This window comes from Anguilla anguilla, chromosome 2, assembly GCF_013347855.1.
Source record: "Anguilla anguilla isolate fAngAng1 chromosome 2, fAngAng1.pri, whole genome shotgun sequence".
NCBI lineage: Eukaryota > Metazoa > Chordata > Actinopteri > Anguilliformes > Anguillidae > Anguilla > Anguilla anguilla.
Genome location: NC_049202.1, coordinates 8,346,978 through 8,372,494, shown reverse-complemented (window position 1 = coordinate 8,372,494; position 25,517 = coordinate 8,346,978). Strand labels below are relative to the sequence as shown.

The following is a 25,517-nucleotide window of genomic DNA, read 5'->3' as shown; positions in this document are numbered from 1 at the left end:
CCAGGTGGCTCGCCCTGGTTGGGTCTAATTAATTTCCCTGGCAGGGAACACTGACTTGTGAACAACCTCTAAATTATGAAGCACGCTGGCAAACTAAACTGCCTGTCCAGACCAACACTTAATGAAAATATTGTTAGCTTTGGGGCAAATTGGATACAAAATCTGTTGGTGTGTTTATTTTATTCTATTTTTTACATTGCTGCCATTTTAACTTATCCAGAGCCACTTCCACAATTTATTATACAGTATGCATTTATACAGCTGGGCATATAACTGAAGCAATTCAGGTTAAGCACATTTGCTCCAAGGTACAACAGCCAGTGTTCTACCTGGGAATCAAACATGTGTAGTTGTATACTTTTTTTGTATGCTGGGTTTTCTTTTGTAACCTACAGCTTATCTATGTCTGAGATATGATTTCCATAAGGCACAGTTTATATTGAAGAATTCAGATCATGTTGTCTACCTTCTGCTTCACTCTAGTGTTTCTTTTGCGCCTCTACATCATGAAACCTATGCACTTGTTGTACGTCGCTCTGGATAAGAGCGTCTGCTAAATGCCTATAATGTAATGTAATGTAATGATATGTAACTGCCATCAGCGCACATACACTGCATTACTTAAGTATGGAATTGTCATAGATGTATCGCCCGCAGTCAGAGAGGCTCAATCTGCCTCTCACTGAGCATGCCCAATAGATGTTTCACTGGAGCGCTCTGTTTATTAATAACTCAGCGTATTCATTATAACAGGTTACACTCCACAATAGTGTAGTGTGATGATTAAGGACCTGTGCTTGCGATGTAAAGGTTGCAGGTTTGATTCCCAGGTATGACTGTTGGACGGTGGCATAGTGGTTAGCGCTGTAGGGGTTCGAGTCTCAGCTGGCTGAATCCTCTCTGCTCAGAGTTGGCATGTTCTTCTGTATTAGTGTGGATTGCTTTGTTTTTCCTCCCACAGTCCAAAGACGTACATGCTCCAGGGCTCACTTGCAAAAGAGATGTGAATATCTCAATGTGACTACCCTGGTTAAATAAAGGTTGAATAAAAAGTAAATAAAATATGACTCTGGAGGGGGGTTGTTTGAGGGGGTGTGTGTATTACTGGAGGGTGGTTAATGTGGTGATTTTGGGGGTGGGGTTAATGTAGTGATTTTGGGGGGGTGTGTGCATGTGCATGACAGTGAGGGGTGTCTTTGCAGAATGGTAGCGGGGTTCTCCAGCGGAGTGTGTCCTTGGGGAAGCTACGGGAGGTCCTGCGCAGGAGCAGTGAGATTTTGGTGAAAAGGCTCCAGGGAAGCGGACCGCCGGAGCCTTGGAGCAGCAAGTAAGAGCGACGGGCGCGAAGCGGCGGGACGTCCCACAGGAGCGGGCTGTCCTACCCATTTAAACCCCCACATTTAGGGCCTGTTTTACTGAGACCTTTAGCATGTGCAGCTAGTCCACCTAATAACCCAATACATCTTCTTTCACCCATTCCTTAGTGAAATTTGGACAGCCATACGTTCACATATGTAATTACATTATTTTAACATGCCTTATATCAACACAACTACACGTGCACTGCATGTAACGCATGCAGGTTTTAAATTAAATTTTATATTCTTATACAACATATTCAAGCATAGATTCATAAATATAAGCAATAATTAGATAGACTTATGATGCATGTCATGTGGAGTAAGTTATTTGTGTATTTCTCCGCCTGAAAGCTGGTTTGCCCCTGGCTTCAAGAGCACTGTGTCCAGGATGTTCTTAAATATCCAAATACCCCAAGGCTTCCACCCCGGGGCATCTCTGAATTATCCAGCCTCTGGATGCACAATCACACAAGTTCACCAGCTGTGAACAAGCCCAGGTTCAAATTGTGTCAGAACACTTTGTACGTATCAATCTATTCAAAACATTTAAAAAACTTGCCATGCCTATCTGGAAAATGTATGTTTCTTAAAAAAAAAAGGCTCAGGGATGTTTTGCTCCTCGTATACGTAGTCACTTGAAAAGCAATCTGTGTAAAAAATTAATTTGGGGGTGCCATGGGAAACACAGTGATGACGATGGGAGACTCACATCCTGCTGAATGTTTATTGTCTCATATTTCTCGGGATTGTTTTCCCATTTCATTATTTTCTTGACCCAGATGCTCACAGCATGACAGGAACCCATGTGGTTTTCCACGTATGGTTCTAGTGTGCTTACTGATACTTGGGTTACCAGGAAGGGCCTACTTCCTGTTTATCCCTATGGGAATCCAGGATGTATATGCACAAATCACCATCAGCATTGTTCAGCTGGTTGGTAAGAACATTCCCTGTGATTGGTGAAGCTCTCTCTCTCTCCTGCCAGTCAGGTGATGTCACAAGTGTCTTTATCCCTGATATGGGCCACATATAGAATAGCACTTCCTGAGTGGTGAGGTACTGGCGCCTGATTTAGCCTTGTCCGTTTCTGCTCTGATTGTCTCCCAGCATGAAGAGAGCGGCTTCTCTCAACCACCTGAACAAGACCAGCGACGACTCGTTCCAGGTAAGGAGCCCTGCAGGGGGCGCTGTTTAAAAAGGCAGCGCTTACCTGCTCACTTGAGTGCGTCCGTACCAAACAATAATAATCACAGTAATAATCATAATAATATAGTGTATTTAAATTATGCTTTTCATCTCATGATCCGAACGTCCTTTACAGTGAAGGGGGGGGGAGCTCATCTTAGTCACCATCAATGTGTGGCCCGCACCTGGTTGATGCACGGCAGCCATTTTGTTGCAGAGCTCAGGTGGAGAGATGGAGGATGATTAGCTGGCAGGCAGGTTCACAGAGGTGATATGATCATTTTCGCAGGACACAGGGGAAAGCCCGACACTTTTAGATAATTACCACGGGCTTTCATAAATAACCACAGGATGTCAGGGCCTGAGATTAAATGCTTGGCCTGAAAATTCATACAGGCTGTAATTGGCTATAAATATTGGCACAGTAAAACCATATTAGGCTGTTTTTTTCTCTCCCATGTTTATTGCTTTCTGTTCAGTATTTTTCAGCATTGCTCTTTCTATGAAGAAGGGGATTTTTAATTATAGAATAATTTCACTCTGATTAAATTGTAACTTTTTTGGTTTTTGTGTTTATTCTTATTGGACAAGCAGTAATTTTTCTTAAACAAATACAAGTGCCGATGCCCAGATTCAAAGATAGAAAATTCATAATTTTTTCCTCCCCAAAGGCCAGGGGGGGGGGGGGGGGGGGGCTGTGTGATGTAATCATTCTGCAGCAAGAAGTGTCCTGGGGTGCCTGGCTGGGGTTGAATGGGCATCACAGATTCTTTACACTTACCAGATAATCTACTCCTACTCAACTTCTGTTAAGTGTTAAAAATACAGAGTTGAGGATCTGGCGAGTATAATGAATCTGTGCTGCCACAGGCAGGGCTTGAGGCAGTATCACAGTGTTGGACAGCTCCATTCCTGCAGGGCTACTTCGTGTGCTGGTTTTAGTTCCAGCCAAGTATTCAGGCTGAATTTAGCAAAACAAAAAAAACTAACAAATAACAGGTCAATTCATTTCTAGGGATAAATTCATTAATAAAGTGCATTGAGTGCAATGAAATGCCAGCTAAAGACACTGGCTAGAGTTGTACACCACTGGCTTAGAGTGGAGTCCTCTGGACTGAAGGTTTCTCTCTCTCTCTCTCTTTCTTTCCTTATCTCTCCCCCCCTTTTCTCTCTCTGCAGGGTCCTAGGGCAAGTCGGATGCACTCGAGCAAGGGTCTCAGCTCTAGCACTACGAATCTGTACAGTGGAAACTGAGCCTGCCTGGTACACACACACACACACACACACACACACACACCATTGGTCCCAGCATGTACAGCTGGGTGAACCCCTCCCCCCCCCAGGCCTTTCTAACACAAGTCACAGTGCCAAGCCTCTTGCACCTCTTGCACCTTTGAGCGCTCTCGTTTGTTACCCCCACCTCCCGTTAGGACACCAATGAAATTACGGTGACCTCCTCCTCTCTCACAACAAGGTCACGTCCTTATTGGAAGGTATTGCCCTCGTGGTGCTTTCCCCCCTCACACGTTAACCTTTCGGTCATTCAGAGAGCACGCGTCCCACTGGTCCCGTGTTAACATTTAGCCAGTGACCCTTCGCTACAAAACGCACGCCACTTCCAGTCTGCAGCTGCAAGGACACATCACGTCTGCACGGTGCATGCTGGGAAAATGAGTTCGATGGACATTCACCTGTATGTGACCATTCCATTGAGTCAATGTTGTGGATATGTTTCACTTGTTAGCCTTGTCACTTGGTCTGGGAAAATGAGTCTTTCTGACATTCACGTTTGTGCACTTTATAGCAGGGTTCCTAGAGCTCATGAGTAAGGCCACGAGGAGCTGAATTTGTCCCCTGGGCTGCCAGTTAAATAGTCCTGCTTTATACAGAGTCACTCCTGTGAATGTATTTCACTGCAAAATTGTATCATGTGGCTGCTCGTTTTGCCATGGGTGTGATTTTATGTCCTTGTTCACAGTACGCCACGTTGCAGTTGTTAGTCTTTGTCTTTCCCCTGGCCTTATAGAGAAGTGCTTTTTGGTGACGGTGGTCAGTGTCTGTGTGTTATGATGCAGGACCGCGCTCTGTATCGTTTGACATTTTGACATCATGAACCAATTTGGACAATGAAATAGTAAACAATATGTGTTCTTCAAGGTCATCTGAAACATTCTCAGTTTTGTTGTTTTCCTTTTGAGGAGACCATTTTAATGTTACCTCGTCATTAGTGTGTAAATATTTTTCTCTGTTTTTTTATTATTATGAGTTGCATGTTTGTCAATAGGTTCAAAGATGAATTCTCAACTGGGCTTTTCTGGGTTGGATGTGATCAGCTGCAACTGTTTTGGTGATTACTTAGTAATCACCTAGAGTATTTACTTAGTTTATGCCAGATATCTCCTGTCTGAATCTCTCACTTAACTCTGCTTGTGTTGGTTTCCTTCACTATGAATCAAAGCTTTCAGGAACACTGTCAAATGTCCAATATAATTCAGACCAATGTGTCATGTTAAATGCCAAAATACATTATATATATATTTTATTTATATATAGACTTTAGTTGCTTAAACAAATTTGCGTAGGGTGTATTCGGTTTTTAGCACAAATCATCCATTTAATCAAGAGGAATGAAGTTCTTATTCTTTCTCAAATTCACACAACTGGACCCCCTTGATTGCTTTTGCAGTGCATCTTGGGGTACGGAACACTAATGAGAGGTAATTTTATTATTGTTATTTTTTTTAACCCTTGTGAGATTGTATATATTTTCTGATGCTTTGTAATGCAGAGCCCTGCTGAAAAGGAGACCTACAGGTTCACCACTTAAATAAACCTTAAATATAAATAAATGAAATAAAAATAAAATTGTCTGGTCTGTTCCAACAAAGGGGCTGTCCCACCCGCGCTAACCCAGTTCTTTCAGGGAAAGAATGTCAGTTTGTGGCATTTTTTGCAGCGTTCTGGCGTACATCGCATGCAAGTGTTCCTCAAAGACCCCTTCATCACAGTTCACACATCTCCGTCCTGCTGGGAAAGGTGTGTGTCCTCTTTACTGTGTTAAAAAATGTGCATGCTGTCGTATTTCAGGGCTTTTTTAAATCGAATTGGGCTGAGCTGTTTATTCCCGACTGAGATAAACATACCCACGCGTGCCATTTGTTATGTTTACCTTTGCCAGATACCCTCATCAAGACTTCCACTAGCCACTCTCTACATTAATCTTTATTTATTTATTTATTTATTTATATTTTTTTTTTGTCAGATCCATTTTGTTGGATGTTGCTACTGTGGAAACCTGGCCAACTGTTTTTTAATTCCAACACAAGATAAAATTATTTTAGCTTTTCTGTGTTGTACTATTTTCCCCATGTCAATTCCAGAAACACAAAAGCTTAAAAAAAAGTAAAATATTTCACTCTTTCCTTTTTATTCCTCAAAAGACCGAAGATATTATGTGTGTATTTTGCTAAGTGTGTGTTAATCCGGGTATGTTTTGATCTTAAATGAGCTGTGACACATTTTCATGCCTATAATCACGGTCATTATCGATGCTTGATGGCTTGTTCACAGATCATTGCAGTGCATCCCAGAAGTGTCCAGATGTTAATGTTGTTTTTGTGAGTCCCGGTAATGATGGACAGTGATTATATTTCTGGTCAAAGTGGAGTGTTGAATAGGTTTGGCAGCTGTTCCTGCCCGTTTCCCTGAAATTTGGCCTAAATACCGTTCTGGCATTGCGTAAAACATCGCATTATTTTAATAACGGCCAGTAAAATGAGGCTCTTTGTGTCATGAAATGAGCTCCGTGAAGCGGCGTCTGGGAAGACTGGGCGAGCGGCAAAGCCAGCCTCTGGATGTGATGATCGCCATGGGGACTGGACTGGCCACACTGCATGTGTGAAAGCAGCCTGAGCTGTTGTCTCCTGGGTGATTCAAGGTTTTTTTTTTTTTGTCTCCTCCTGAATGGATAATGCGGTTGACATGGTCAAAATGAACAGTACACTCCATGAAAGCCTTCTTTATTAATTACATCACTGACAGGTTATAAAAAGGCCGGACTGACCCATTGGAAAACACACACAGCCCTGATTTATGCCTTAAGAACGAAACCCATCGCTTCTAATCATATTTTTTTGTTTCCATTTTGCATGCACCCGTGGAACTCTGCAGTTATTATTACTAGTATTATTATTATTATTTGACAGTATTAAACGTTTTTGAAAGAAAAAGTTAGCCTTATTTTATTTATTTATTTATTCAATTTTAACATGTTTTTGTAACTTTTCCTGCAAATTCACGGGAGGGGGGAACTATAAAAAGTGTTTTAATGTATTCTCCTAATGATTAAACTGAAACAATGCCGAGAGTAAGGCGTCATCTTAAGGGAATGCATGTTTTTTGAGTGTAGCCAGCTGCGTTTAAGTGGAAAGGTGTGCTAATAGCCTTGAACCCAATCACCCCCCTCTTTTGTCTACTGCGCACCGCACCGCTCCGACTCACGTGACTCACAGACCACCGCGCTCCAGCTCTTCGCGCAGGTTGTCACTTCTCTGCGCTTCTGGATCTGCGTGGGTACTGTTACCATACCGATCAACATTTACACTCGGGTAGGTTATCCTGACAAAGACAGCAGAGTGTCATCTGGTCCATATTTTTCGTTCTCTAACGCGCGAGAAGGGGTGAATGCGAGCTTGCTTAAAGCATTGCTGGTAACGGTGGTATCGTAGTAAGTTAGCTAGCCCGCAGGCTACATGGTTAGCTCGATCTGTAAGTTTCAATCGAGGGGGGCGTGTCAACATTAGCAAGCCAACGTTTGCTTATGATACTTTTAAACTGTGTTTTTGTTCTTCCAATTCGGTACGCGCACTGTTATAGAGGCGTGGAAGGCGTTCTTGGTCTGTAGTGGTCTGAGATGCGTGACTTCCCCTGGCTTTGCAGCTCTCGGGAACGGGGTGACCTACTTTCCTCCAGTGCTTCCAACAAATGCATGCAGTGTCTACGCGGCGGCGGTCGTTAGCCAGCCAACATTAGCTGCTGTAATCGGATTTGGCTAGCGACGAACAACTGCATGAGAGATGATTGCTTTGTTATGGCGCAAGTTGCATGCGTTAGATATCTATTCAACGTTAGCCAGAGGTTTATAACTAGCGCTGAGTAACGTTAGATAACTTAATTTAACGTAAATGTATTCAGCAGAATCTGACTTGCATATGTTTACTAATTGTACCCAGCACTCCATAACTAGTGTGTGGAGCGACGATACTAGCTAGCTAGTATTACTACATTTCTATGAATGTATGTTGCACCCAATTAACTGTATTGCACCGCATGTACCTTAAATGACCACTCAGTGCAGTCATATCATAGACGAGTAATATTCATGGCAGGAATACACGAAATCTGAATAAATCCGTGGAGCTAAACTAAACTAGCCTAAAAATGTCTTCCGTGTTGACGAACACGACGTGATTTAATGTTATTTAGATTTAGAGGCCAGTTCAATATGCTAGCAAAGTTTAATTTTCATTCCAATGGACAACTAAAGATGTGCATATCATTTTCAACTGTCTTTCAGTCTTAAACAAGCGGGCCCTTATGTAGATGGAATATACTGCAATATATTATAAATATATGGACCTATGTAGAAAATATAACGATAAATCTATTATACGGAAGTGTAATATATTACTATTTTAAATTGGCAATAATTTGTATATTTGCCTCTATATAATGAAGTGTTGCGAAATATAGATCATGTATATATTTAAGTATATTTAGCAATACATTCCACTTCCGCAAGGGGGAAAAAACCACACAGACCTCTTGTTTTAGGGACGGGCGGACCAAAAACGCTCCTCCGTAGTTAAACCTCATTCACCCTGATTACGTACTAGATCAGAAAATCGCACACAGTTTCTCTCAGATTCTGTCGCTGATCGTGGCTGTGTTTAGGCTAACTGTTTGCAGCTGTTTCTGCAGAAAATGTAACTGTGAGACCCAGGTGAGTTCAGCCTAATTAGGTTTGTTTATATACCTTATGCTTTGTCCCTTTCTTGGCAGTTGCAAGTTTGTTCATATATCATTTGGGTTAAGAAGAATGTCACCTTCCTGGTTATGGGTTTGTAGGTCACACTGAGGATCTCTTTGTAGGGTGTATCCCATGCTTGAAGCTCGGTGACTTTGAAACTTTCTGGAAATAACTATGATGATTCAGTACATTTTGTAACAAATTTTAAAAATACACTCGTAATACATACCAGACCTGCAAAACAGGATCTCGTAAACAGGAATTACTAACGGTGTCAGGGTTTTGTTCTTCATCTGCTAAGTTGTCACAAGTAAGTTCCACAGATAAGTTTAAGCAATGTCTAAAAAACTCAACAAAAGAAAAAACCAAACTTAACAAATATTGAGTCCGAACCACGGTGGATCTCCACAAGGCCAGCTCCAGAATCCTGTTTTCCACGTCAAAGAGCACTTCTTCATTCCGTCCCATATGAAAATATGTCTGGAGTCTGGAGAGAACTAAATTTACCCTCCTTGTGAGTTCATTAGTGGAACTCAGGGTGACAGGCTGTGAATTTGCCTTAAAGGCTGAGTTTGACAGCCGGCAAGGGTTTGAACGTTCCTGGAGATGTCAGTATTTACCCTTTAGTATTTTTACTGAGAAGTCCTCGGTATGCTCGCTTGCTTTCTTTACCCCATTGCACTCGTATTCCCCCCTGACCTGGGAGCGCTGCAGGGTGTGTAAATATGCGCTTTCACTTTAAGGATGACAACCTATTCAGAACTGAGAAGCCACGTGAGACTTGGTTAATTTAGTAATAATTCAACCGATAATTTAAAGCGCAGAGAAACAAAAACAAGCTCACTCTCTCTGGGCAGAAGTGAACATCACTGTCTGCCTTTGTGTTTGAAAGCGGCAGTTTCATTTCAGGGTACTTTTGCAGATTAATGCTGGTTTTAATCATAGTGCAATCCCTGTCAGTGGCGGATTCTAAAAAGAGTGGGATTAATCTCTCAGCTGACTGTTCTCCCCTAAAAGTTTATGAACCCTGTGTTGGGATAGCCAGTGGTTGTGGATGACCCAGCTTGTCAAAGCCATAGAAAGCTTGTCATAGACAGATGTCACGACCAGAGTTATCCTTGCCCAGTTTCAGTTACACACTGTCATTGACATCTGTGTAGTGTCATTTTCCTGTTTATGTAATATAATCAGCCTTTTCCCAATTGACTGCTGCTAGCCAGCGGCAGATGAGCTTCCCCTTCTGAGTCAGGTTCTGCTCAAGGTTTCTTTCTTTCCCCTCTTTTGTAAGGGGGTTCAGGCCTGGATCTCTGTAAAGCTGCTTTGTGAGAATGCCCTGTGTAAAAAGTGCTATACGAATAACATTGAATTGAAGTTTAATTAAAGGCTTGCTTCTCATTGGCTCTTTGCTCTTTCTACAGCCTCTGTACAATGGCTCTCATCTCCATTGAAGACCTCGCCGGATTGGATGATGAGCAGCTGGATGATGACATCACGGATAACCCAGAGCCAATGGATGAAGAGGAGGAGGAGAGACTCTATGCCCATTGGCAGTCGGTGGCCAGCACCCACCAGGTGTCAGTTCCCACAGGTGCGACCCCTGCATATATCTGACTGTTGGATGCGGGAGGGGGTGGAGTTGGACATGGCTTGTTGGGCGTGGCTTGTTGCCAAGGCCCACCCTCCTGCAGTCTGGCAGTTAGATGCCTCTTATGAATCCTTTGTCTTTTGTGTGCTTTTAACCATTTAAGTTGTAAGATCACAAGTATGTGATTAAAATGTTGTTAACTGAACATTCTAATGCTGATGTAACAATCACTACTGGTGATTTTAAAGCAGTGGCGTTCTAGAACACTGACTTTTGAAAACACATTCCAACAACCCTACTCTCCAAAGGGTTAAGCCATTTATATTTTGGACTTCTAGCAGCTGAGTGTATCCAGAGCCGTTTGTATTCTTTTAATTAATGTTCAATTAATTTGTGCCGCAGGGTATCGTTCTGAAGCAGTTCAGGTTCTGTGTTTTTGCTCGAGTGTACGACGACATCAGTGCCTCACCTGGGAATCAAACATGCAACCTTTGAGTTTAAAACTTAGTTTCCTGTCCATTAGGGCTGCTGTCAAGATGCAAAAACTGCAAACGCAGCCTTTCAGTTGTTGTCTTGGGTCTTTATCTTTTTTTCTTTCTGAAATGGATTTTCCTGAATGTTGCTATATCTCGCGTACTTACTCTGGCTAGGATTGAGCAATGTTCAGACAGTGTGTCTCCTGTGTGTTTTTTTTTCCTTGGATGTTGATTTTTGTTTGTTTATTTGTTTTAAAGAAACAAGCTGTCTTCCATTGATTGAGTTTCCATTGACTCAGCCTCTGCGCTCTGATGAATGACTCGCGAGGCTACAGCCTGTGAACCGTGCTTTTGTTTCTTGGACAGAAATGAGGGGTCCGATTCAGGAGATGACCCGGCAGAACCAGCAGCAGGAAAGGGTGCCGTTCACCACCGTGTCCGAGCATACGAAGGTAAACGGCCTACTCTGAGTGCTGCTGCTGCAGCCCAGTGTCAGGGGTCATATGCTGGCTCACACGAGAGAGGTATTTATAGAGCTGGAGCACAGGTCCATGTGTCAACTGTGCCAGAGGGGGATGAGATAAGTAACTGAAATGTGTGTGTGTACGTGTGTGTGTGTTTGTGTGTGTCTGTGTTTGTGTGTGTGTATGTGTGTGTGCGCCTGTGTGAGTGTGTGCGCCTGTGTGTGTGTGTGTCTGTGTGTGTGTGTATATGTGCTTGTGTGTGTGTGTATATGTGCTTGTGTGTATGTGTGTGCTGCAGCTGGGAGAGGTGGTGTACGAGGAGAGGGTGTACCCTGCAGGAAAGTGGGCCTGCATCGCTCGGGAGGAGAAGCTGTATGAGCAGAGCATCTCCATGGCCTTCATGAAGCTCATGCGCTACATCTGCAAGGAGAACTCTGCAGGTAGGGAACCCCCCTGGTGGGGCCCCGCTACCCCTGAAATCACCCACACACAGCAACAGGGCACTCCCAAAATTACCTACACAGCCACACACAGCAACGGGGTACTAACAGAAAAGATAAATGGATTAAAATTGAGTAGATGTAATGACGAAAGATGTCCACTCCCACCTCGTACCCCCCCCCCCCCCCCGCCCCTCCCACCTGCAGGGCGTTACCTGGGCATGACGGTGCCCGTGCTGAGCGAGATCCGCATGCTGGAGGACGGCAGCTTCTCCAAGGAGATCCTGACCGTGTACTACCTCCCGGCGGAGTTCCAGGACAGCCCCCCCGAGCCGACGGACCCCGACATCCGCATCGTGCAGCGGGAGTCCCTGCGCGTCGTCACCATGTGAGCCCGGCCCCGCCCGTCCCGTCCCGCCCGTCCCCACCCGTCCCCGCCCGTCCCGTCCCGCCCTGCCCGGCCCCGCCCGTCCCGTCCCGCCCGCCCGGCCCCGCCCGTCCCGCCCGTCCCGTCCCGCCCGGCCCCACCCGGCCCCGCCCGTCCTGCCCGTCCCGCCCGTCCAGCCCGGGCTCCAGCGGGAAATGTGATGCACGAGTAGAGCAGACAAACCCTTACGGAAATTACAGACACTGAACACGAATTGAAATAAATTATCAAGATATTCCCGCATATTACAGGATATGGGCAATCATGCAAATTATTTACACTTTTAGATACTCCCGATATGTTTTTTTTAGAATTACACTGTTGAAATACATTTACCATACATTGCGATGTACGGCATTTCGGCAAGGGAATGGCCCTCTAATAATCCGGACGGGTCTTTGTTTAGACTGAACGTGATGATTGGGGAAAGAGTTAGTTTTGCGCAAACCTGTACGTGTTGGATTTGTGACGGCCTGGTGCATCACCAAAAACTGGTCTTGAGTTCAATTTTCATTCGTTAGCTTTTGTGCAGGTTAACATTTGCAGTAGTGGTGAGTAGTGGTGCATGTGTGTGTGCGCATGTGGTTGTTTGTGTGTGTGTGCGTGTGTGTGCAACTTGTCGGCTTGTGTGTGTGTGTGTTCGCGCATGTGGTTGTTTGTGTGTGTGTGTGCCTGAATGTGCGTGTGCAACTTGTCGGCTTGCGTGTGTGTGTGTGTGGTTGTTTGTGTGTGTGTGTGTGTGTGCGCGCCTGAATGTGCGTGTGTAACTTGTCGGCTTGCGTGTGTGTGCGCGTGTGTAACACGTGGGCTTGTGTCCCGCAGGGTGTTTTTCGGCACTACCACCGAGGAGACCATCACCCGGCAGATTAGCCAGCTCTGGGAGCTCCTGGGCAGCACGGACTCCCTGCGCCGCGACCTCTACATGGTGGCGGTCTACCAGAACCCGGGGGTGTCCTACCGCAAGAACGAGATCTGGTTCATTCGCCGAGACCCCTGAACCCCTGCTGACCCCCTACCCCCCCCCTGCCCTACCTCACACACCAACTCACAAACACACACGTTTACACAAACGCAACCAGGGGATGTGCATACACCAAAACACACAAACACTACCTTTCGTTCCCGCCTTTTGATCTAAGCAGGATTGTGGCTGCCACTGTTGCGTTCGTAAGACCGGAAACGGAGCGCGTTCCTGTCCGGTCCGAAGGCCTGTGGTCCATTATCGCCTGCGGTTGATCCTGTGTCCCATTCCGAAAGTTCGCCATCTCTTATTATAGGCACTCATTACAGAGAGACAATCATCTAGGTTCATTTTACACTTTACCTTAACAGTCCTCTTTGGGAGGAAAAAAAGTTTTTGATTAATTTTTTTTTTTTTTTAAACATTTTATATTTCTCCTTTAAACTCTGTTCTCAAAACCTTTAGCGAAGTAGAACGAGGTCACTGGGAGAAGCCAAAGAAAGTCATACAAAATTTACTACTTGCTTAACTTATGTGTATACAAATAAAATCATAAAAATAACAATTATGAAGAACAGATTAAGTCATAAGTAATAAGTGATCGTGAATTAAAAATGAAATCCCTAATAAGAATTACAGGCCTCGTGCTTTCTGATGAAAAACATTTTAAATGGTGAACACGAATTGAATGCATACGGACTGGCTGATACTGGTTAGATATTCACTGAATACAAAAATCACAATATACCTCATGAAATATAGACAGGGCTTATTATACAATTCTGCTGGTGTTTTCATAAACACTTTTTGAGTCGTAGTTGTGGATAATATTCTGGCAATAAGTTCATATATATGTGCATTCTAGATGCAATTGTCTGTTATTACTTTTCAGTTTAGACTCCACTTTTTTATTTTATTATTGTGGCAGAAGTGGGTTAAAGAACTTAACCCAACCCCCCCCCCCCCCACCCAACTCCCACCCCCAAATGTACAGCACTCCCCTGTCACTTACCTCACTGTTTTACAGATTTGTTCCCGAGTGCTTTTGAGAGACATTTTCTTTATCTCTTTGGATTTCTTTGTTTGCCTTTTTCTTTTCTTTTTTTTGTATTTTTGGAAATTTCTCTCTAAGTTCCTTTGTCAGGGTTTGTGTCATGGCTATTGTTGCTGTGGTTATTTTAATTTTGTGGCATTACATCCTCTGAATATCTTCTGGGGAAATACAGAAAATTTAATTTTCCTTTTTATTAATGTCTGCGCAGTTGAAGGAACTAATTCTGTGTATCACATGTTTTTTAAATCCACAACAGATAATATGAAGTCAATTTTTACATTTATGGTAGATGTGTTTTAAACAAAGTATTTGTAGCCAAGCGTTTACTTTAAGGAGATTTGCTAACAATAACATTTTTAAATTCAATTTATGTATGTATATGCACGTGTAATGTAAACAGACTTGTTTGCCATAATGGCATTCCAGATTTAGAATTATCCTTGACCTTTGTTAACTGGTAGGATTTCTTGGAAATGGAATGTTTTGAAGTAGCGATGCTTCTGCTGTTGCCTTATGGTAGGCTAATATTCAAATGACCCGTTTGAAAGGAAGGCCATTTAAAGGTCACTGCTGTCCTCTTTTAGCTCAGGAACCTGACTGAAAACTGTGAACAGTATACCTAAGCATTTTTCAATTGTTTTTTTATTTTATTTTAATTTTAAAATAAATTAATAGTTTTAACAACACAGCCAACCGAGAAAAAAAACGATTATTACAATATAGAGCTGGCCTCGAGATGTACACTGGTAGAAGTCCTTACTTCTATTACAGTTTTTTTTTTGGCAAACATTAATAAAAGGTCAACTAGACCACAGGGGATTTCATTTCTGGAAAAAGCAAACGACAATCATTTTCACGGAAGAGAAAGTGTTGGGAAGATTTCGGTGACTTCTGTCATGCGCCTGCTAGACTTTTACAGTTTTCTTGAAATGTAGTTTAAAAGCCTACGTGACGTCTTATTTTATGTTTTCAGATGTTAGCGCTTGTGTTAGCCTATATGTTCGTATCCAACCCAAGTAGGCATGCTTTGGGCTGTGTGACGTTTGTGGGGTGCAGCTTTTGAGTGGGGGATTTTATTACTCTCTTGTGCAGCTGCAGTGTCCGCAGTCATAACTGCAGAAATAAGGCCTCGTGATAACGGCATTGGGTGGGGCTAACAGTCACTTACTGATCGGAACCAATCAGTTGAGCCCTGCGGCGGTCTGTCAGAGGCATCCGATTGGTCGAAAGAAGTGATTGACAGCTCCGTGTAGCTCCGCCCATTATGATGACGTCGGCGAAACCGCCGTGCTTCTCTCGTGGCTCGTGCTCCGGCCGGCAGAACTGCCTTCACCGTTTCCACCGATAGAATCACATTCCAGTCGGCTCCCCTCCTCGTGAATCGCATGACGTCTGCTTCGGTGATTCCCTGCTTTCTTAACGCCTGTAGGCTGTTACGCCAGTCGTTTGTGTTGAATAAAAGTCTTGCAGTCAGTATATTCTCCTTTGCCCAGTGTTTTTTTTTTCCCACACCCCCATACACTTAATAGTTTCTTATAATTAAATAATGGGACTCAAGTAGGCCTAAATTTTTCCCCCCCAAAAGTGAGTTCACTGGTGTTAAGGCACAATTAGGGCCGCAGCTAAACATTCTCAGGCCCAGGACAAAATATACTGGGAGGGCCGCCCCCCAGTATATTTTGGAAAAATGGAAAAGTTACACCCCATATTCTGGCCCCTGCTTGGGCCTGCACCGGGGGCGAAGTGTCCCGATTAGTCCCCCCTTATCTGCCATTGTGTGTGCCAACAAGAAACAAATAAATTCAGCATTCAAGTTGCATTAAAAATCATTCACATCATTGAGAGTAGACAGGAATAGTCAATGACTGAATTGAATTCTAATGCATTTTAACTTGGAATGAGGAAAAAAGGGCTAGGCTATGCTAATTTGCCTTGTTAAACATCACAACCAGGGCTTCAGATGGGGGGGGGGGCGGCAATTTGTCCCTATCCCTGCCCTGAAGGGGGCCCAGGATATGGGGTGTAACTAATTACTAAACATATTGAGAGGGCCCTGCCAATGTATTTTGTCCCAGAAATGAGAATTCATTACCTGCATCCCTGATCACAATTGACTCATCTTGAACTTTAAATGAAAAAATAATTTTTGAAGATTGTCCACAAGCAGTATGTCTTTTATGCTGTTCTTTACATCTTAATATTAGTCAGCATTTCAACTGGCTTATGACCTAAACCGAATGTGGTTTGCTTTTCAACAGCGCCATCTGATGGCGGTTCGTTCAGTTCAGTTCGGTTCAATTCAATTCAGTGCGATTCAGTGGCGGGGAGCTGGGCACCAGTGATGTACTGGGGGCGGGTCTTACCACCCATTGCAGGGCCTTCTGGTTGGAGACAGAGCAGCTGCCACACCCGCGCCGTGATGTGATTGGTCGGAATGCTCTCGATGGCGTGCCGATAGATGTTGACGAAATAAAGGTTCAGTGGAGGTACGTTTTTTTCGTTTTTAATGAACAAATTGGCCAAAAGGACCCTGAAAGTACAATATTATTATATTTGGGTACTAATAAGTACCTTTTACAACAAAAAAGGCACAAATGACTTACAGATTGCTGGCTAAGGGTGCAGTTTTATAGACCTATAAGGTACCACCCCAGTGCATTTGTACCTTTATAGACACTTTTTTGTACCTTTTTTTTGTGAGTGCAGGATCTGAGGTGGCCTTTTTGAGTTTCCTTAGGAAGTATATTCTTGACCAGGGTGGAGGTGTTGAGGTCCTTGGAGATGTGGACGCCCTGGAACCTGAAGCTGGAGACACGTTCCACCTCAAACCCATTGATGTAAATAGAGGTGTGTCTACAGCCTTTGGACCAGGGGTACCCAACCAATAACAAGAAACAAACAAAATAAATTCAGCATTAAAGTTGCATCAAAAATAATTTGCATTTTTGAGAGTAAACCAGAATATTCAATGCCAGAATTAAATTATAAAGTGCTATTCAAGCACATATTACATTTGAATGCGAAAAATTTAATGGGCTAGGCTACACAAACTTGCTGAAGGTCTATGCAAGATCAACGATAAACATTTATTCTGCGTCAGTCTAGGAACTGTCTTTCAAAAGGTGTGTGATTAGTCTACAGTAAATTGTCAATAGTCTAGTCTAGCTGTCAATAGTCTAGTGGAGGCACAGTGGTAGCAGTACTTATGTTCCCATGTCATTTAGAGCAATGGATATAATATTTATTTTGAAAAATCTTACTTGCAGGGCGTAGGGCAGTGATGTATAACAGTTTGACACTCTGAAACCTGGTCCTGGGTCTGTCTGTAAAAGCTTCCGTGGAGCACACAGGCGTAATGCCATTACTCGATGAAAATCAGTAATAAATGGTACCGAATATTAGTTCTTAAGCGCATTTACAGATGATCACAATTCACTGAGATAAGATGAAACCAATTTATATTTCCTTATACGCCTACACGCAGTCTGCGCGAGTGCCGGTCGTGTGCTGCGCGTGCATCACCATCAGCGGTTATTGTAGTCTACTTGATTGATTTACAAGCATCATTTATTCCGTCTAAACTGTAATAAGCAGTTTAGGCTTCAGTTGTAAGCGCTCGCCCACAAGGGCTTTGAGCAGTAACCAGCAATAATGCAATAATTCATGCAACGATTTAGCCGCGCGCAAAGTCCCGTTTCAAAGACAAACGTTATACTGAGGCTTAAAAAACCGTGCACGCAACTTCTAATGTGGTGAATGTGTTGCACGAAATTCCAGGTCACAGTGTTGCATCACGTAAATGTAGCAGCGTGCTCGTGTCGATACAGTGTTTCCACGGGTTCTCTTAAAAGGCTATTTGAAATAAGATCAAACGTGAAACCAACACAGCGATAAACGCGTGGAATTTTCTGAAGCAATGTAACTGTTAAGGTTGTTGCATTTACGTTCTAATTTTCAACAGACAATAATCGATTAATGTTCTTCACCAGAAGGTCGCAGCACTGATCCTTTCTCCGGTGTCTCCGGAAAACCGGAAGCGTGTCCAATCCAAGAGAGGGAGAAGGGGAGAATGAAACTTGTGAGATAGGCAAGTCTGTGGACCAGAGTCGTAGCCAGGGTATTTTGAGACACGGCTTTCACGGCAGAGAGACTGGAACGGGATTGGGAATGGTTTTGCGATCGCCAGCATCACTCATTTTAAACCAAAGTTAGTGCAAAAATGAATTAGGTGTGGAATAGAATGCATCGCCCAACAAATCCAAACCTCTGATCCATCGCAGCCGTATTGCTTTAAAGTCTGTTTTTTTATTTTGTCCGTCGTTTATTTGATTGGTTAAGGACTCGTCCGTGAAAGCAGTGCGGGATTCCTGGTTTGTTCCGATTCTTCGACAGGAACGCGCCCAGCTTTGTCGTTACCCTTTCATTCTTTCCCTGTCTTGTATTTCGCTGCTTAAGGACTTGCTCTAAAGTAGTTTACTACAATCATCATGGAGCTATCGTCGGCGGAACGTGGACAGCGGCGGGAGATCTACATGCAATCCACGGCCCCTAACAACACTCCGCGACGGTGGCTGTTGTCTAGTAGGGCAGTTACTGTTCTCGCTCTTGGCATGCTCTTTGCGAAAGGTAAGATCCAGCTAGTTCGCCGGTTTCTTTGATAATTAAGAAACAACTTTCATGGCCCGTGCTTTTGCTTTTCAAACACGACTTGTGCGTCCGAATTGGAGTAGCTATGCCCACATAGCTAATTAGCTAGTCACTGTGATCGCAAGCTTGTACTGTGCACTTAAAACGAAGACTGAAGTGAGACACTATGAAAGAAATTGTAGCTTTATGGAAAAAAAAAAGATTTATGGCTATGATAGACACAATGCGGCTCCTTGGAACGGTTGCATTGTTTCTTGGTTCCTGGCTCTTTAAAAGCCAGGTTGCTGTAGATTTATGGCAATTTGATAATATGGTTGTACTACTCATCTGTGGAATATTATATGTATGGGCTCGGGTAGTCTGCATTGTATACCAATTTGAATTCTGTCCTTGAGCATTTGTAAAGTTACCTGTTTTAAAGTAAATGTTTGTTACATACATTCTGTTTGCTTTGCACTAACTGCTTGTTGGAGTAAGATAAACAGAAAACAATTAAGATAAACATACATTGTCGAGCAGTAATACTGTCCGGCAGTGGATTCCGACTGTAAATTTAACGCAGTTTCTTGGATTATCGCGCCCTTTGGGAGCCCTGGATTAAATTCTCGTTTTAATGCCCAGGTAAACGTCATTCATTCGATATACCTATTGTATGCTGTGGAATCTGGCGTGCAGTGGCCAACGGTAGCCGAGTCTTGCGTGCCAAGTGACACATTGAAATTGAAGACACGGGTTACGCTTTACTGTACCGGGACCAATAATTGCGGCGATGAGATGTTCGAGTTTCCAGCTCGACATAAAGCCGTCTGGACAGAGACGAAGAAAGTAATCTCACATGAAGGCAGGATGGGCGTCCTGTCCTATATCAATTTGTGCAAAACCTCTGCGTAAAGAACCGTCCGCGTGCCCTTTTTTAGTGAAAGTTACCAAGTATTTTTTGTCCCACGCCAGACAGTTAGCTCCCGTGATAATTGTGTCACATGCGCACAATCACTCGCGGACATGTTGACATAGGGTCTTACAAAGTTCCGCCGGGGTCCCAGTGAACTCGGCCGACTCTCATGAATTCCAGCCGTAGTCAGACACGGGGTGGGGGATGGGGGGTGGGCATTCAGGCAGAGCGGAGTGTAGTCATCTCAATGGTGCCAAGCTTCCGCTCTCGCTGCTGCTTGGATTCTTCCTCGCTGCCTCCCATCCCCCCGTTGAAATGGAAAATATCTCGTGGTCGTTGCCGTCTCGGGTTTGGAGTAAGACACCGTGGCCTAGGGACACTGAGGCTGCAGTGAATGGGAGAGAGGGAGAGACTTTGCCATAGAAGAAATTGCAAATGGAAGTTGGGGATAGAGGGAGAAGTTGTGGAAAATAAAGAGGCCCTGTGTTGTCCTTTTTTGGCTGGGAGATTAACAGCTCTTTTTCCTGCCTATGTGTTTGAAGGGAGGGGGGGGGGGGGGGCGCTGGGGGTCCCATGGCTGTTTGTGTCCCTGGAATACTTTGGATGAATTGGTGCATGGGGAGTGGGGGCTGGGGGGGGGGGGGGGTGTTCGTGGGGGTCAATGTAGGAAATTGTGCCCCATTTGCAAGGAGGCTAGAAAGATAAAGTCCAAGGCCAATTACAACTCACAGATACTTGTCACCTCATGTGGCTTAGAACTTTTGGGGGGGGGGATCTCCTTCCCTTTGTGATGGAAATGCTTAGCGGTCCTGGGGAAGCCATCCGTATCAACAATAAATGCCAGAGAAGAATAGGCTGGATGTGCGCAGGTATCCATAAAACACAGAGGGCATTTCAGTCTTTATTTAAAAAAACAGCTCTGTTGGTCTGAACAGGTCAGGCTGTAATTCTAGGTTTGGTACGATGAATACATTTAGTCTTTGCCTGCGCGTGCGTAGCAGTGTGTGCAGCCGTTTGTTGAAACGCAGAATTTAATTATTCTTAACAGGACCTTTAGCAGTTTTCACCCTGTTGTCAAGGGTGCCGTTTGCTTCTTGTAATGGAATATTTTGTGTAAGTACGGTTTGCACATTATAAAAGAAAAACTCTGAAAACCCATTTTTAAAATGTATAAATATTAAAGTGCCTTAAGAACACTCTGGAAAATGTCTTATTTTTCGGCAAAAGCCTGGAAGATCTGTGCCCTTTAACATCAAAAATCATGCAACCCCCTGCTACTGATTTGAGTGAAGTCGTACTTTCTCTTAAATCAAAGGTGTACATTTAAGGAAGTGACTTTACTGCAACTATATTACTTTCCCAGATACAGCAATGTGAACATTGCTGGTAGAAATGCTTAACCCAGACAGGAGAATGTCGATGTATTTCTGCTGAAATATCAGTCTATGACTTTTCCAGAAGTTATTTACAGACAATTTATACACATTTAAAGCAATATACATCTATAGACAAAAATATTCACATAATTAGAGATGCATTTAAAACACTGAAGTGTTATAATACTACTATAACCGATACGGTCTGACCATTTGTAAATCTGGGTCTGAAGTGGATTGTTGTTGGAACTTGTGCGTACTGAGATTAAATTAACATGATACAAATGATATGCACATTCCCTGAAGGTGAACTATATTTGTGGATGATCACATTAATTATGTACAGTTAGAGCAATAAAATGTAAAGTGTGCACATTGGTGCCTGCTAACTGGATAGCTACACTACATTACGCCAGCTTGCTAGCTAGCTATGTTCAGTGCTCCCCCCTCCCCCCCGACTTTAAATGCTGATCATCCTTTAATGCTGATGCAGAGTGAATGCCTTTGAGAACTGTGCATAAAAAGGACAGCGCCGTAACCTGGAGGAAGGTGGAGCAGCACTAGTTTAATATCCAGTTAAATGGAGACCGTGTCTTTACTTGCGTGCAGGCCTGAAATAAATTGTTATTTGAAATGCTTGAGCTCTAGATTCCCGTTAAATTTGAAAGCACTCCCGCAAATTTGCAACGGAACATGACCAACCAAAATGTTAAATCACACGAATTAATACTGTTTAGATTATTTGTGAAATTTTTTTATTTTTTTTAAATACTGCTAGAAAATGTACTGGTGTCTAAAGGATTAAAGTATTTGAGATGAATTTTTTGGCCACATTATGATTGTGTGCAGTAGGATAAACACTCGCTGGCAATGGTGTTAAAACCGCTTGGTTGATTTATTGCTTTATTGCCGTGTTTTAAAGTAGACTATATTTAGATTTCAGAGGGTTCATCTTATATTGTGCGCTTGATATGTTGGATTTAAACTGTTACGACAGTGCTGTGTCTTAGGCAGTTGTTTAAATATGAATGAATTAAACATTTCGCTAAATCAGAATATATTTTAAACACTTGGGAGGGTGTGACTACTGAGTGCTGCTCGTTTATGTGGGGATGACAAACTCCTGCGGGACCCAAATGGATCATTGTGTTTTATTGCTCGGGCCTGTATGGAGCCCAGACTTAAACATTTACGCAGCCGGGTTCTGGACAGGGGCTGTAAATCAGGGGGACTTGGCTTGTGTGTGGTTTGTGTGGCACGCCGTGCTGGCCACAAATATATGGCAATTTGGACACAAATGTATTTTACTCTGAACTGCGGTTCACACACTCCCACATGCGCAAGCACACGCAGACACACGAGCACGCGTGCACACACAAACCACGCGCACACACATGCACACACAGACACACACACGCACAAGCACACATGCATACACATACATTTTCTGGCAGTATGAGTCCTTACCCATGACCCTACATCTTTTAAATATCAAGGAAATATCAATATCAAATGAGATCCAAATATTTTTTCTGCTTATTTGGTGTGTTCAAGGTAAATGGAATTCCTGAGAAGGGTCATCATCATTTTTCTCATAGTCTGTTGCTTTTGCTGCTGTTGGATGACTCTGCATTCTGATGTTCAATGATGAGATGTTCGATATGGATCTCGTATTTGTGAGGTATTTATTTATTTCCGCATGGATGAAAGAACATGAAAATAATGGGCCGCAGATGAATTTCGTACGAGCACGTCTGTGGCCGCTGAGGTTGTTTAGGTTACGCACGTTGTCAGCGGGGCTGGGAAAGTTTTCCACTTCGTGGCACGCAGGAAGCACACGCAGGATATCTGCAGGTAGTTTTTCATCAGAACCACATTGCAAACGCAGACGCTTGCAACAGAAAGTCCTTCTGTCGTAATTGGAACCGCTGCTGGGTAATGTGGAACATCCTTGTTGTGTTCTGGGACTTTATATTCTGCGGTCCATAATTGGTTGTCTCCTCCATGCTGGACACAGATTCCCTAACTGTGCACACTCACGCACATGCACACACACACACACACACACACACGCATGCATGCAAGCACGTACAGACTGGCACACGTATGCACACACGTACATGCACTTGCACACATGCACATACAGACATACATGCATGCACACACATACACACACACACACACCTACCTTTGTGCCTCCATTCACCACCCACTCTAGATTTATTTTTTCAGTTTCAGCTCTGTCCAGAAAAAATGCAAGATTCAAGGTGCACAAATCAGCATTTATAAATAATGAGTACAGTCATGGAAACGGGAAGGTCCTTGACCTGCCCAGCAATGGAAATAAACTATTTTTTGTGTGTAATACAGTATGTTTATGAAATAACACATTGTGCACACACACACACACACACACACACACACACACACCAGGTATTCAGCATAATGCGGCTGACATGAATAAATAACATCCATCCATCCATTATCTATACCCGCTTATTCTGAGCAGGGTCGCAGTGGGTGCAGGAGCCTCTCCCGGCATGCATTGTGCATTTTGGTACATGCCATAGTAAGACTGAAAGGGCTGTCCGTTGTTGAATGGCGGTGATGAAGCCATTGTGTAAAAAGCCGTCTGTTATCACCCGGGGCGGTCGAGCGGTCAAAGCTTCGCTGAGCTCGGAATGTGAAGGACTCCCCTGATACCTGGCTCTGTTCTGGCTGTTATCTCCTGCTTGCTTTCTGCTGCGGTTCCTGTAGATAAATTCTTTTTTTTTTTTTCCCCATTTGACCGGAAGAGTGGCTTTCACCGGGCATGTGAGTTTCAAGGCCGCGTTTTGTGAAACACTCGCAATTGTTAGCTTGCCCTCTCTGTGTGTTTTCGCCCTCTGTGGCGTCTGCCACTTTGCGCACACTGTAGGCACATGCCTTTGATTAACTGTGAAAGAAGGCCATTGAGGTCTCCTTGCTCCCATCCTTTTCTGATTTGTGCTCATCCTTTTTTAAAATGTAATTCTTTACAAGGCCTCCCTTTGAGCAAAGCGCATCAGAGACGAACATTTTTAGCGATGGAACAAAGCTGACTTGTGTTACCTCTCTCGGTCTCTCTCTCTCTCACTCTCTTTCTCTCTGTATATGTACTTAAGAACTCTCTCTCTCTCTCTCTCTCTCTCTCTCTCTCTCTCCCTCTCTTTCTCATCTGAATTGGATCAACATTTTCCGGTCCCAGAAAGTTTTTTTTTCGTGGTCGGGAGCTAAACCCAGCTCATTCCCGCATTAAGGAGCTCACCGTGTTCTCTGTTAAAACTACATTTCATAAGTTGAAACCGGTGTCTTTTTAAATATAGACATGATGTAACAGTTGGGGAAATTTGGGTGCAGATACCAAACCTAAAAAAAAAAAGAACGTGAGACACGTTTGGATGTGGAGTGAGTTGGCCAGGTGTTCTCCCTCATCTCAGTGTTTACCCTGGGGAGTGTTGGCAGGAAGCATATGCTGTAAACTTCAAGGTCGGGGTCAAAGGTGAAGGTCGTGACCTTCCATCACCGTCCTCCTTTATTTCCCATCAGCCAAATAACCCCCCCCCCCCCCCCCCCCCCCCCCCCCATAGCAGAGTCGTGATTGGCGAAGGAGATGTGTTCCAGTCTTCAGGGAAAGGTAAACGGAGAGAAGCAGCCTCGTAAGTTCTGTGATACGATGCCGGGGAGCAGAAGGCACAGATTTATATTTATGGCCTAACCCCGCAGAAAATGGCGGATTTGTTCCTTTTCACCGCCACGTTGCCAACTTTGTTCCTTGATCCAGGGACTTCAGACCCCATCCAAGCAACTTTTCCCCCACTAATTCTGCAGTTTTACAGGATTCTTTAACTCGACTAAACCTTTAGTTATTCCCAGGTGGCAACTTCCACAATTGACCAGTCGGTAGCAAAATGTTATGGGGTAGGGGAGTTGCCAGAGCAGAATGTCGCACAGCTAAAACTTTCCACAAATCGTTTTGTGTCAGGGAGTCATTTGAACAACTTTTTCCTCCTTTGCCACGCTCATGGGCACTTTAAAATCCGAGAGCGCCCCCACCCTGATAGCATGCCGGCCTGGCGGCCACGCGCTGCCCCTCTGACTCCCGTTTTCCTCGCCGTCGGCGGCTCGGGTTGACCGACCGCGCGTCGCCGCCGCCGTGCGCGAGCTAGCCCGCCAGACCCGCGATAACGTCTACAAAGCGCCAACCCCGCCAAATGCCTGCGCTTTTTTCTTTTTTTTTTCCTTCTTTTGGACCAGGGCCCTGTTATCTGCCAAGCTTCATAGTGTTCCAGCAGCCTGTCAGCTCCTTGCTGTGCTTGCACTTAAGAACACCTCCCTCCCTCTCTCTTTCTCCCCCTCATCTCCCTTTCTCTTCACTTAAGAACACTTCTCCCTCCCTCCCTCCCTCTTTCTTTCTCCCTCTGCCTCCCCCCTTCCTCTCCCTCTCGCTTAAGAACATCTACCTCCCTTGCTCTTGCTGTCTCTCCCCCCCTTCTTTCTCTCTCTTTCTCTCTCTGTCTTCCCCCCCACTCTCTCTCTCTTCCCTGTTTTCTCTCTCTTCCCTACTCACTCTCTCCCTCTCTCTGTCAGTGGAAGTGAGGAT

General features: G+C 44.0%; 3 protein-coding genes across 5 annotated transcripts in view; all 3 read left to right on the top strand.

The window, feature by feature from the left end:
- The window catches only part of LOC118219558 (kinesin light chain 1-like), a 57,329-nt gene extending 51,944 nt beyond the window's left edge, over positions 1-5,385 (top strand). For 2 of the 3 annotated variants that reach the window (XM_035402788.1, XM_035402787.1), the window contains 3 exons: positions 1,203-1,327; positions 2,469-2,526; positions 3,726-5,385. In XM_035402788.1, coding sequence (XP_035258679.1) covers positions 1,203-1,327; positions 2,469-2,526; positions 3,726-3,800 — 258 coding nt within the window. In that variant the 3' untranslated portion in view covers positions 3,801-5,385. The remainder of the gene's footprint in view (positions 1-1,202; positions 1,328-2,468; positions 2,527-3,725) is intronic. The other variant, XM_035402786.1, reaches the window with a different exon arrangement.
- A 1,637-nt stretch (positions 5,386-7,022) lies between these two features.
- soul4 (heme-binding protein soul4) lies at positions 7,023-15,459 on the top strand. The gene is made up of 6 exons (XM_035407400.1): positions 7,023-7,153; positions 9,993-10,162; positions 11,002-11,087; positions 11,398-11,539; positions 11,747-11,927; positions 12,789-15,459. The coding sequence occupies exons 2-6, from the start codon at positions 10,003-10,005 to the stop codon at positions 12,961-12,963; spliced, it is 744 nt and encodes a 247-aa protein (XP_035263291.1). The 5' UTR covers positions 7,023-7,153; positions 9,993-10,002; the 3' UTR covers positions 12,964-15,459.
- Positions 15,460-17,704: 2,245 nt separating this feature from the next.
- Positions 17,705-25,517, top strand: part of LOC118221615 (inactive tyrosine-protein kinase 7-like) — a 94,660-nt gene continuing 86,847 nt past the window's right edge. The window contains exon 1 of the mRNA XM_035406842.1: positions 17,705-18,607. Within this exon, the coding sequence (XP_035262733.1) occupies positions 18,469-18,607 (139 nt within the window). The 5' untranslated portion in view covers positions 17,705-18,468. The remainder of the gene's footprint in view (positions 18,608-25,517) is intronic.

What these genes read in the sequence shown, in the direction of transcription:
- soul4 (XM_035407400.1), top strand. Translation starts at nt 10,003, where the DNA reads ATGGCTCTCATCTCCATTGAAGACCTCGCCGGATTGGATGATGAGCAG. An exon ending in CTGCAAGGAGAACTCTGCAG is followed by an intron (nt 11,540 to 11,746) that starts GTAGGGAACCCC and finishes TCCCACCTGCAG; the next exon opens with GGCGTTACCTGGGCATGACG. An exon ending in TCCCTGCGCGTCGTCACCAT is followed by an intron (nt 11,928 to 12,788) that starts GTGAGCCCGGCC and finishes TGTGTCCCGCAG; the next exon opens with GGTGTTTTTCGGCACTACCA.